Source organism: Echinops telfairi, unplaced genomic scaffold, assembly GCF_000313985.2.
Source record: "Echinops telfairi isolate 266 unplaced genomic scaffold, ASM31398v2 ScPeMD7_18;HRSCAF=68, whole genome shotgun sequence".
NCBI lineage: Eukaryota > Metazoa > Chordata > Mammalia > Afrosoricida > Tenrecidae > Echinops > Echinops telfairi.
In genome coordinates this window covers 35,565,769-35,577,674 of record NW_022103915.1, presented here as the reverse complement: position 1 = coordinate 35,577,674, position 11,906 = coordinate 35,565,769, and the positions used below count along the sequence as shown (strand labels likewise).

General features: G+C 51.2%; 1 protein-coding gene across 4 annotated transcripts in view; it reads left to right on the top strand.

Annotated features, from left to right (window-relative positions):
* Window positions 1–11,906, top strand: part of SMOC1 (SPARC related modular calcium binding 1) — a 176,323-nt gene that overhangs the window by 75,550 nt on the left and 88,867 nt on the right. For all 4 annotated transcript variants that reach the window (XM_045288158.1, XM_045288159.1, XM_045288157.1 and 1 more), the window contains exons 2-3: window positions 6,870–7,035; window positions 8,113–8,225. In XM_045288158.1, coding sequence (XP_045144093.1) covers window positions 6,870–7,035; window positions 8,113–8,225 — 279 coding nt within the window. The remainder of the gene's footprint in view (window positions 1–6,869; window positions 7,036–8,112; window positions 8,226–11,906) is intronic.

Sequence of the window (11,906 nt, the reverse complement as noted above, 5' to 3'; positions counted from 1 at the left end):
ATCTCCTCCTGTCCCACTATCATGTTCAGTCCCCACCAGGATTTCAGCACTTCCTGTTTGTTACATTCCCCTTGATGATCATTTTTTTTTAACAGTGAGTGTCTGAAGTGGTATGTATTTGTCTTCTGAGGGCTACCGTAACAACATCCCCTGAGTTGGGTGGCTTCTCAGCAGAGAGTTGTATGAGCTCATCGTTTCGGAGGCCTGAAGGTCAGAGGAAGGTGTCAACCCGTGGATTCCTCCTGCGGGCGCCCAGAGAGAACTGGACCACGCCTTTCTCCGAGTGGCTCTTGGCAATCCAGGTGCTCCTTGCTTTGCTGTGATACCTGTGTCTGTTGCCACATGGCCACCCTTCCTCTCTCTCTGTGTATCATCTCCTCTTTGATGAGGACACCAGTCGTCCCGGGACACCTCACAGAATAACTGAATCAAAGCGAGGGTTCCAGAAATGTTTGAGGAATGGATGAGCGAAAACCAAGCCTTACCAAAAACATGCAATCACCATTCTACTCCAGAATGGAGGAGGCCTCGTGGTGTGGTGGCTACAAGTTAGGCTGCTAAGCAAAAGGTCAACAGTTCGAAACCACCAACCATTCTGAGGGAGAAGAGATGAGGCTCACTAATCGATGAAAAGATCAGCCTGGGAAACCCACAGGGGGTAGTTCTACCCTGTTCTCTAGGGTTGCTATCAGTTTCAACGGACTTGATGGTAGTGAACGTGCAAGTCCAGTGTGGTCTCATGCTAACTGAGAGCATCTTCAAAGACCAAAACAAGGTTATTTTCACAGGTGAGGGGTTAGGGCTTTAACACGTCTTTTTGGGAGACACAATTCGATCTATGACACTGTGTCATACACAAATTTATGAATGGAAACTTTCAAATTTGTTGGAGGTTGACTTTTGAAAGTGACATTATAAAGATGAATGCTATTTGCTGCGTAAATTGTGAACGGCACACTCCCAAATCCAGTAGACCTGGATCATGGACCTGGTTATACCAGGTGTGTCTCCTGCCCCCCATTAGAAAACAGAGTGATTCACTTGTTGCTAGAAAAAGTTGTTCGGAACCATAGATGCTGGTAATATCAGTATGGTCCTAGCAGATGGGACTGGCTCCATTTTATTAAAAAAAATTGAACATCTCCTCCCAGAACCTTAGGCTACTTCTGTTGTATGTACATCATCATGGACACTTGACGGCCAAACCCAACACAGCTTGTGGTCCTGGGGTGTTCTCCCTGAGCAAGAACTATGGCAAGGTTTCCATTCAACTCTGGAGGAGGCTGCAGGGCAACAACCAGTCTGTGTGCACTTTAGATAGAAGGCATTGTTGATCTAGCACTGTTTTCATCTGTCCCAATATAAGGAGACTTTTGGGTGTCACAATGGCTCAGTGTTAGGCGGCTAACTGAAAGGTTGGTGATTTGAACCACCAGCAGTTCCAGGGGAGAAAAGATCTAGCAATCCGGTCCTGTAAAGTTGACAGCCTGGGAAATCCCATAGGACAGTTCGACTCCATCCTACAGGGTTGCTGTGAGTAGGAGCCAACTCAATGGTGCCTAACTGGTATCATGACCTCCTCCAGGGGGAAAGCTGCCAGTCAGTAGCTTACTTTTCTAATAGGAAGGATGGGCTGTTCGTACCAAGTGCCTGCCCTACTTTACAAATGTGAACAACAGCACACAAAATGTGTTTGCTTTGGAACCATTTACTCCCCAAGGAGAGAGGTGGGGAGCAGGGGAACAATTGCAAATGCACAATTGTCCCAGTCCCCTTTGTTTGAGTTCCACGTTACGCAATCATATTTAACATTATTATTTTGTTTTTGTGGTCTTTTGGCTAGGAAGAAGGAAGGGACTATATTGAGGGCTTTTATAATAAGACTGTTCCTTGCCCTAGAGTGTTTGGGTGGGTAGATGGAGAGGCAGGGTGCCTTTGCCCAACATCCAAAATTTCCAACTGTGGGGACTCTTGCGGTCACAGCAGACTTCTGTGACCCGGGGTTCACGTCCCAGCAGGAGATGCAGGCTCTGGGTTTTGTCTGAGTGCTGCATGAATTGACACAGGCTGGGGCTGGGGACTTGTAGCCCATGCCTTCTGACCCATGCAAGAATAGCGAAAATGCTGCCTTCCTGACTACAGGGAACTCCTGGGACAGCCTGGCCACCTGCTCCATAGTAAAGAACAGATTTAGAACGTTGTGTCAAGGGCTGGAATTAGTCTCAGGATTGGCTGTCTCCCTTCACCTATTGGTTTCATCAGTCTTGGCGTGGCTCAGCTAGGAAAAACATCAACTGAACACGACCTTTTCTCCTTGATCCCTGGGTACATTGATTCTGTAGCTAGCTGTGCTATTGAACAAGGGAGTCACTAGCTACCTAGGCTATTTATTTTATTTCATTTTTTTAACATGAGCTATTTAAGTTAAAATGAATTGCAAGGGTTATTAATTTCCTGTGACTCCTAGGGACTGCAGCTACAGTAGAATGAAATGATCCTGTTCTATCTTCCCAATCATCCACATATGCCAGTCCATTCTTATAACCAATGTGCATTTGAGCACCTTCCAACCTAGAATGGGATGGTGGTGGTGGTGCAGTAGGCTACCCGTTGAGCTGCTTATCCACAAGATCAGTGGTTCAAACCCTCCCGCTGCTCAGAGGGAGGACTAGAGATGAGACGGTCACCCCCTGTAACGGTTTCCCAAACGCAAAGGACATTGCAAAGAGCACCCAGAGGAATCTGAGTCTCTCCAAGATAGCCAAGCTGCCTTTTTGACATGGTGCGAATCCAGGGGCGCAGACTCCTCGGGGGAGGGTTAGAGAGAGATGGACGTACTTCTTGTAGAAACATGTACGCGTGTTTGTATGACGTCTTGCGAAGCGAGGGCTTCATATTATGGTATTTTGTTAAGCACCGTTTTCTTTGCAAAAGAAAGAAGAGGAGAAGAGAAGAAGTGGGAGAAGACGGAAGAGGGAGAGGAGTAGGAGTAGGAGAAGGAGAAGGAGACTCAATGGAGTCGTTTCAACTCTGATACACACGAGTTGCCTTGAGCAGGAGTCGACTTGGCAGTGGCTGGGTTTGGAACTCTACCAAGAGTTTTTGACTTTGTGAATCCATTTGCGGCTGGTTTGGTCTTCCTGTTCTTCTGTGATGGTGAAAGGCAGGGCGGAATGGCGCTCAGTGGGTATCTAACACTGACATGCCATTTAATCTAAGGGAGCTTTGCCTGACTTCTCTGTGCTTTACCTTCCTCATTTGTGAAAGGAGAATGGCCATGTAGCCCGCCTCATTGACTTACTGTGAAGATTCAATTCGTTCATATATTGTCAAACAAACAAACAAAAATAAAACGAACAAACCAAGCTTGCCTCGTAGGAGCCCTCTGTAGGGTTTCTGAGGCTGTAACTCTTTATGGGAACAGAGAGTTTCAACTTTCTCCTGCAGAACGGCTGGTGGGTTTGAACCTCTGACCTTGCAGCTAGCAGTCTAACATTTACCACCAGAGCTCCTACAGTATTATAAATGGTATCAAATGATCAGCTATCCCTGGTGGTTGAAAGCTCAGCTTCTAACCACAAGGTCAGTGGTTTGAGACCCGTTGCTGCTCCACAGCAGAAAGATGCTGTAGTCTATCCTGTAACTGCGATGCCTGGGTCACCCTGGGGAGTGGGGGTGGGGGGGGTGGCAGTGCCGCTCTATCCTATTGGGGGGCTAGAAGTTGGAATCAAGGCACGGTCCCCTATTATTACTCTACAAAATCACTGTTGTGTTCCTCTTATTGGCTACCATCAAGCAGGTTCCAATTCAGGAGACCCAGTGTGCCAGAACAGAATGGCCCCGTTATGGTTTTCTTGGCTGTAATCTTGACGGAAGTGAATCTCCTGACTTCCTCCCATGCAGCATCAGGGTGGGCCTAAGTGCTGAACCATTGTGCTACACCAGAGCTCCTTACAGAAGGATTCTTACTGCCATCGAGTTGATTCTGACTCACGGTGACACTATAGAGCTCTATTATGACGCTTCAGCATCCCTCTGAGACTCGGGACAAGTTCTTTGGTTTTCCTGGGGAGTTCAAAGGTACAGATGCTTCTGTCATTGTCTGATTAGGAGAATTATGGGGCATGCTGCTTTGGGACTCCTGTTGGCCAAAGAGCCGATTGTTAAAGTAGATGTTAAAATGTCTTACTTCAGGCAGGTAGCAAAGATGGCCATGGCCTTGGACAAGGACAGTGTGATCATAGCCATTGCTTAACTTGTTCTTGGATAGCCCAGAGGCCACTGGTTGGCCTGGGAGCCAGGGTACAGGGTGCAAGGGCACCAGTGCTGCCCATTGGCCAGGCAGCTGCTGCTCACCCACAGGATCGCAGCTCCAGCTGGCCTTGGGCTGCATGCCCAGGCTGCAGAGGAACCAGAAGTCTGTGGGGTCATACAGAGGCCGGAAGAGAGACTCTGAGGCCAGCTTTGGAATCAACAACCCGAATCCTGTTCCATCCAGGAGCCTGGGGTCTGGGCTTCTCAAGCCTCCCGTATTCAGCTCAGCATTTGGTTTTCAAATCTTCTCTGGTGCATAGAGAGAGTCATGGGAGAGCTATAGTCACCAAATGGGAGAAGCCCACCCCTCAGCTTCCGAGGAACTTCAAATCCAAGGTGGAGTTGGACAAGAAGTGTGGACCACCTCTGCCCATGTCAGTGTAGACGGCAGCGGGGAGGACATACTGGAGGAGGGGAAAGGTCAAAGCATAGGAAGAGCGGCCCCATTGAACCCCCTGGAGTGGCAGGAGCCTGGGGCAGGCCTTCATGCCACACCCGCTGGTTTTGAGGTGATGCTGTGTGGAAAATGCCACTACAGGGATACATTCACCCAGCAAACAATAGAGAACGCCGATAGATGCTGGGCATGCGTGCCTGGAAATCGACATTATCCTTGTCTTAGGGATGGGGATTCCTTTACTACTCAAATCCAACAAATCTGCTCATCCCTGCAGAAACGTGCTAAGAGCCCAGAAGGGTAAGTGGGCTGTGAGGGGATATCCGCCCTCATTGGGGAGAGGCTGGGAAGGCCGGCCAGAAGCCATGTTGTGAGCTGAACAAGGAAGTCCAGGTTGGCGGGAAGGGAGGAGAGCGACGTGTCCAGAAGCCTGAGGTAGGAAGAAATCAGCTCACGAGAAAAGGGAACAGGCCAGTGGGCTTGGTCAACAGCAAGCAAGGGGGAAAACGGGGTAGGAGGGGCGAGGCCAGATAGGGGCTTGGGGTCACAGTCTGTTAGTCCTAGGGGATCCTATAGAGCAGCGGTTCTCAACCTGTAGGGCTCGACCCTTTGGGGATCAAATGACCCTCTCACAGGGGTCACCCGATTCATCACAGTAGCAAAATAACAGTGATGAAGTAGCAACGAAAATAATTTTATGGTTGGGGGTCACCCACATGAGGAACTGTATTCAAGGGTCACGGCATGAGGAAGGTGGAGAGCCACTGCCCTAGAGTCTTTACCTCAGGACTGAGGGTGGTCTGGAGCAGGAGAGCGGGGGGCCAGGACCCCTCAGTCCAGCCATCTCTGCCGTGTGGCCCGCTAGCAGCAGCTTTTGGTGTGACTCTGTGTATTATTTATTTTTATCCCAAACACTTCCCTCAGGAGCTTATTTTAAGCTTATTTCCTTTGGGCTGTTGCGTGTGGGAGCCCAGGAATATGAAGAGAGGGCCGAGTTGATCCTAACGAGAGCCAGGGAGTGGCATCAGTCCGACGGCTACCTTGGCGTCGGCATAGCATGGTGGTCTCCGGGTTGTTGAGATTTTACGTGGTTGAATGGTGCGGGAGGTGGCTACAAGGCTCCATAGGACGGGTATCGGAAGTCCCAGCATGTCACTTGACCCACACGAGGTGGGTCTCGTTACTAAGTCTCGTCTGGATTCAAGAGGAGGGAATTGGATTTCTCTGCTCAACAAGAGCAGTTGCCAATACTTTTCAATACCCTGGTCGATTCATAGGCTCTGAGAACATATCAAAGGTGTCTGAGATGTCCTGAACGTAAGAATCCCGGGTAGCCCGACATTTCCCAAGCTGGTGATCATGAGTTTTGCTTTGTTTCAATCATCCGACCCTTTCCACGCAGAAAATCACATCACTTGTATCCCGTCAGAAAGCAGTGTGAGGGAATTGCAAGGGGATTGATTTGGGTGCAATATTACGTTCAAATAAATGAGCCTTCCCCCAAATGGAATTTAATATTGATGGTGAGTCCCTAATCTGGAGAACTGACCAAATAGTGGTCTCCTGAAAAAAAAAGGGGGGGGGGCGGGGCTAAAGATTTGCCTCTTAATCCTTCCAACAGATCTAAGGTTAAGCCCAGCCTCTACTACTTACTAAAACTCAGCCTCTGCTACTTACTAGCTGTGTACCATTAAGCTACCTTTCCTTGATCTCTCTCTCTCTCTCTTTCTTTCTCTCTCTCTCTCTCTCTCTCTCTCTCTCTCCCTCACACACACACACACACACACACACACACACACACACACACACACACTTTTCTCAAACTGACATTTCCCTTTCCTTCTCTATAAAACACATATCTTTCCTTATCTGTAAAGCACTTTCTATGTCACAGGTTGTTGGGCGCGCAGGTGAGACTGGCATGTGAATGGCTTTGCATTGTGCCTAAACAGGCTTTTTCAAATGTCAGACACCGGTATTGCTCTTCTGGGGTGGAGAGGTGGCCTCCCTTGCTTAGACTCCACCCCCAGAGTCTTACCCATTCAGGTTGCTTCAGGACTTGCTTGCTGGCCGCAAACCAGCAATGCCTGGCCCATGACCTGCCTTCACCTTTCTCACTCAAGTAACCTTGATCCCTTTCACCTTTTTTCCAACCCAGTTCCTTATAAGTGACCGTGACCCTCAGTGCAACCTCCACTGCTCCCGGAGTCAACCCAAACCCATCTGCGCCTCTGACGGCCGGTCCTATGAGTCAATGTGTGAGTACCAGCGAGCCCAGTGCCGGGACCCCAGCCTGGGCATGGTGCACCGAGGTCGATGCAAAGGTGAGTGGAGGCACTTCCACCCCACCCAGGAGAGGCCCCGGGGCCCAGATTCCTGCTCTGACGTTGCCCATGGGGATCTCGGATCCCTGCTCTGACGTTGCCCGTGGACGGGCCTGCCCATTTGGCTTGCTCTTCTGTGAGGGAAGAAAATGGGTCTGCCTGAGGCATGATCGCTCTGAGCCACGGTGGTATATTTGGAAACACGAGCTGCCCTTGGGCTGTGACTCTTGGGTGCCGTTGCGGGCTCCTGAATAGTGAGCTCAAATTGTTAACCAACAGATGCGTGTGTTGGGTCTGTTCATATGTCTCAAAACATTAGAAAATATTTGAGGCAACACTTAGAATTGGGAGATTAAATGTAAAATTCTGGGTCCCCTTCCCCCACCCTATGCTTCTCTTAACAACTTGGGACCCCCTGGGTTTCTGAAAGGCAGCAGGTGGCTGGAACGAGGTGGCAGCAACACCCTTCAGCAGGACACGTCTTCCTCGGTTGGTCGTTGTCCCCAGCATGCCATACGGTCTCTCAGCCTGCAGTGTCACGCTTCCCACACCAGTCACTTCTGTGTGTCCTTTCAGAGCTCCCAGACATGCACGTGTGGCCCTGGGCTGCGTGGCATCGTCACAAGAATTGTGGAAAGCCAAGCCAATTGCCCTAGAGCATTTGACTTTTCAGAGAAAATGCTTGCAATGACTGGATTAGAACACACCTTTGGGGTCCATGGGCACTCTAGGTTTTTGTTTGTTTTGAACCAAATCAACCCAGTACAAAATAACAAGTGGGCTTTTCCTTTGCTCCTTTGGTTGGGGACGGGAGGGCTTGGTGGGAAAATGGGCACAGCCCACGCGTACCAATAGGAAGTGCACACGCACGCACAGTGCACACATCTTTCTAAGGCGCACATGCAAAGGGATGTGGAGCTGAGTGCCAGGCACCAGCCCTTGTAGAGTTGGCTTGCACATGGCCTCACCCAGCTAAAGAGGTATCTCTCCGTGTTCCTGGAGCCGGGCAGCCGTTGTGTCTCACGGTTCAGCGTAGACGCCGATTGAAATATGGAAATTGCCCCTGTCCCCTTTCAGATGCTGGCCAGAGCAAGTGTGTCCTGGAGCGCGCTCAAGCCTTGGAGCAAGCCAAGCGGCCCCAGGAGGCTGTGTTTGTGCCGGAGTGCGGAGAGGACGGCTCCTTTACGCAGGTGAGGCCGGGCGGGCCGCTTAGGGGACTGAGGCAGACGGGATGTGTCTCAGCCTGAGGGCTGCTTTACTTTCTGGGGAGACAGCCGAGAGCCAAGGGCCCCTCAGCTCCCCTCTGTGCCTTCCCTCCCTCGCTCTCCCCCAGCCCTCTGCGCCATTCCATGCCAACTGGCAGTGGCTGGCAGAGCCAGGGAACTGGAATGGCCTGCCCCCCACCTCCCAGCTGGCTGTCTCCTCCGAGGGCCAGCCCTGAGTTTTTCTCCTCTGTCAAATGGGGGTGATTGTTTTTCTGGTCTCTGCCAGTTCCCAGGGGCAACCCCTTTCTTCTCTTTGTTTATTGCTGCCCCCTGTGGACTTCCTCCTTCCTGCGGCTAGTCCTCAATCAAGTTGTGCTGTCTGTGAGGACAGCTTTACCAGGATTCTCGGAGTGTGTGTTACATGCCTGTGCCTTGCGTACACACGGATTGCACATGCACCCATGCATGTCTGTGCTTGCGTGCCCATGTACGCATGCATGGGTGCATGTGCGCAAACGTGTATTTACGTGCTCTCAGATGCTAACATTTCTTCTCACTCAGCGCATCTTTCTCCCTTCATGGCCGTCTGGTTGGTCAGTGCGTTGCCTGAAATACGGCTGATGACGTTGCTGCTGGGCAGGTGGTCTCTCGCACACAGGCGGTGATGGAACAATAGGGTGCTACCTGTTGTTAAGCGTTCCCGACGGTGCTGACTCACAGCAACCCTACGAGACAGCCTCACAATCTCTCTTACGTCTGAGCCCGTAAGGTGCCACTTACCGTCGTGGTTGGGTTATTTCCCCCTTCATCCGCAGCCTGTGGCAAGAGATGGGGTGTAGCTCGGGAGGCGGCAGGCATTCTGGGAGTCAGCACTCAGTGCTGGCTGGATCAAGACTCTCTCTTGGTGCATCCGGGGAAGGCCACTAGATTAGAATGAGCTTAGCCAAGGGGCTGGGGCTGGTCCTGGTAGCAATGACTCCCTCTGTGGGTGGATAAAGTGGCATTTGGGGAATCCCGCTATTCTGGAGCTAGAGGTCAAGCTTCGGGCATCTGAAGCTCCCTGATGGCCTGAGTGTTACCTTGTTGGGCTGCGATCCTCAAGATCATCAATTTGAAACCACCAGCTGCTCCGTGCGGCCTTTCTACCTCCATAGAGAATTCAGGGTCAGGAGCCAGGGGCAGTCCTTCCCTGCCCCATGGCATGGACTCGGTGGCAGCGAGGGTGGGTTTGGAGTTAAGGATAGAGGCTGGCTTTGGTGTCCGGGGTCTCAGGTTTCACTTCTGTGCTGGGCCAAGGAGGTGGCTGATTTCCTCCTGCTTGCCCCTTGGGGCAGAAACGTGGAAGGATGATGCGGTGAGATTGGGCGTCCATGTTGTTAAAGGCTTCCCAGCTGATTCCAATGGGCCACAAGGACTGAGGTCCACTGGGTTTAAACGAACCTTGGCGCTGGTTTTGTGGGAGGTCCTTCTCGCGCATGTTCTCATTTCAAAGCCAGCATGGGCCTGGGAGGGAGGGGTTCCTATCCCCGGTTCTGGATGACGGAATGGTAGCAAGCCATCGAGTGTCAAAGCTAGGAACCAAGCCTAGACCCCTCTACCTCTAAATCCCTCCAAAGTCTACCTCTCTCTCCAGTGTCAGGGTTGAAGGAGGCTCTGAAGTGGGGCCTGGGAGAGGCAGTGTGGTGCTGTGGTCAGCATACAGGTCGCAGAGCCAGACTGGCTGGGCCTGAATCTCAGCCCCACTACCATCAGCAAGTCACCGACCTTCCCCTGGCTCTCAGTTTCCCGATGGGAAAAAGGGAGATACTGCTAGCTTGCCTGGCAGCAGTTAATAGGATGGAATGTGTTGAAACCTGCAAAACACTTAGAAGAACACCGCCTGCTCCATGTAAATGCTCTGTGTGTGTTAACAGCCTCACCATGATCATCGCTCCCATCTCTACTGTGGCCCTGCGGCCCAAATCTCAAGATTCTATGGATGTTGGCCTAGTGGCGGAGCGGTTAAAGCAACTGGCTGCTAGCTGAAAGGCTGTCAGTGGGAGCCCACCAGCAACTCCCTGGGCAAAAGCGGTAGCCACTGTCTGCTTTGAGAAAGAGTTTACCCCGGGAAGCCCTCTGGGGGCAGTTCCACTGCGTCCTGGAGAGCTCTTATAGGTGGGCATAAACTCGACAGCACTGTTTTATGGGCTACTTACGGGAAGAAAAATGCCATTTTCTTTTGATTTTGATTTTGGTAAAGATGTACCTAACCCAGCACTGGCTAATGCGACCTTTTCCACATGTGCAATTTAGAGATATCAATGGTATTCATCATGCTGTGACACGGGGCAGGGGTGGGTGGGAAGCCCTTTGTTGAAACTTCGCAGGTTTGTTGAAAATTGATGAGCTCTCTCAGTTTATTATTTCCTCAAAGGAGAGGAGATGATCTTTGTAGCCACTTGAACCGGCTCTTTTGAGACTTCCTGAATGGGGAAAGAAAATAAGCTCTCTCTTGGCTTAGTGTGGGGCTGAGAAGAAAGAGGCAGGGGGAGGAAGAAAGGGGGTGGGAGGAGGGCAGAGCCCGTGAGGCGTTCTCTTTCTTTCTCCAGGCCTGTTCCATCCTGGGTGTGCTGCTTCTGAGAAGGCTTGACCCCTGCCCTCCCGAGTCTGAAGCGTTTGCTGCCTCGTGACACGCCGCTTTTGTTTTGACATGGCCAGGCTGGGCCAGGTGTTGTTTGCCGGGGGAGAGGAACTTCCAGATTAGTCCAGGCTGAATTGCTAAATGAGAGGGGCCCTGGGGGTTCCGCAAAGGTTGTATAGACAATCAGGGCTGCCTCGTTTGTTTGACATTGTAAGCACTGCCATGTGTCTGCCGGCTTGATGCAGGCTCACCCCGGTGGGCGGCCCCAGACGGCCGAGCGCGGGCCCATCTCGGTTAAAATGATTGAGATGGATGTGCCTTTGCCCTTGATCAAAGACACTGCAATCGCATCACAAAACGAGGCTGCCTTTTTGCGTGTCCTTCAGTCCCACGACTGGCTGCCAAAACGCTTTGAGACAAATGCTTTCCTCCCTCCCCCAGCTGCCACCATCACTTAGCTGGGTTTTTTTTTGGTTTTTTAAAGATCAAAATCCCAGAGACAAACTAGGTTGCTTTCCTGTTCCTGGGCATGTTGATATCCACACGTCCTGGTGTGAATCGTTTATTCTAGCCCTGCGAATCATTTCCCAGTGACATGTTCTTGGAGTTTATGGAAGGAGTGATGGGAGCTTAATGGGATTGGATCCGTCTGGGAGGCGGTACAGCTTGCGACCACATGACGGAGTTGGCTTTCATGGGGTTCGTGTGGGACTCGGCGGTGTCTGCTCTCTTCCTTTGTTTTCCTACACCCTCTTCCCTCCTAGCCCCATCCTTTATGGATGATCCACTCGCAGGAGGCAACTCTGTGTGGAAACGCCTCAAGTTTGGGGATGGTTGAGTACTCTCGGGCTATCAGCTTTCCTAGTGAAAATAAATGCAGGCCCTCTTGGTGTATATATTTGAAACGGTCTTTAGGAGAACTCATGTATGGGGCAAGAAGGCAAAAGCGGGTGTGAGGTTGTTAGTTTATTGTGCCAACCTGGCCGATAAACACATGTGGGGTTAATTGAAGGGCGGAGGGTTAAATGGCTCGGTGAGCCTCGCCT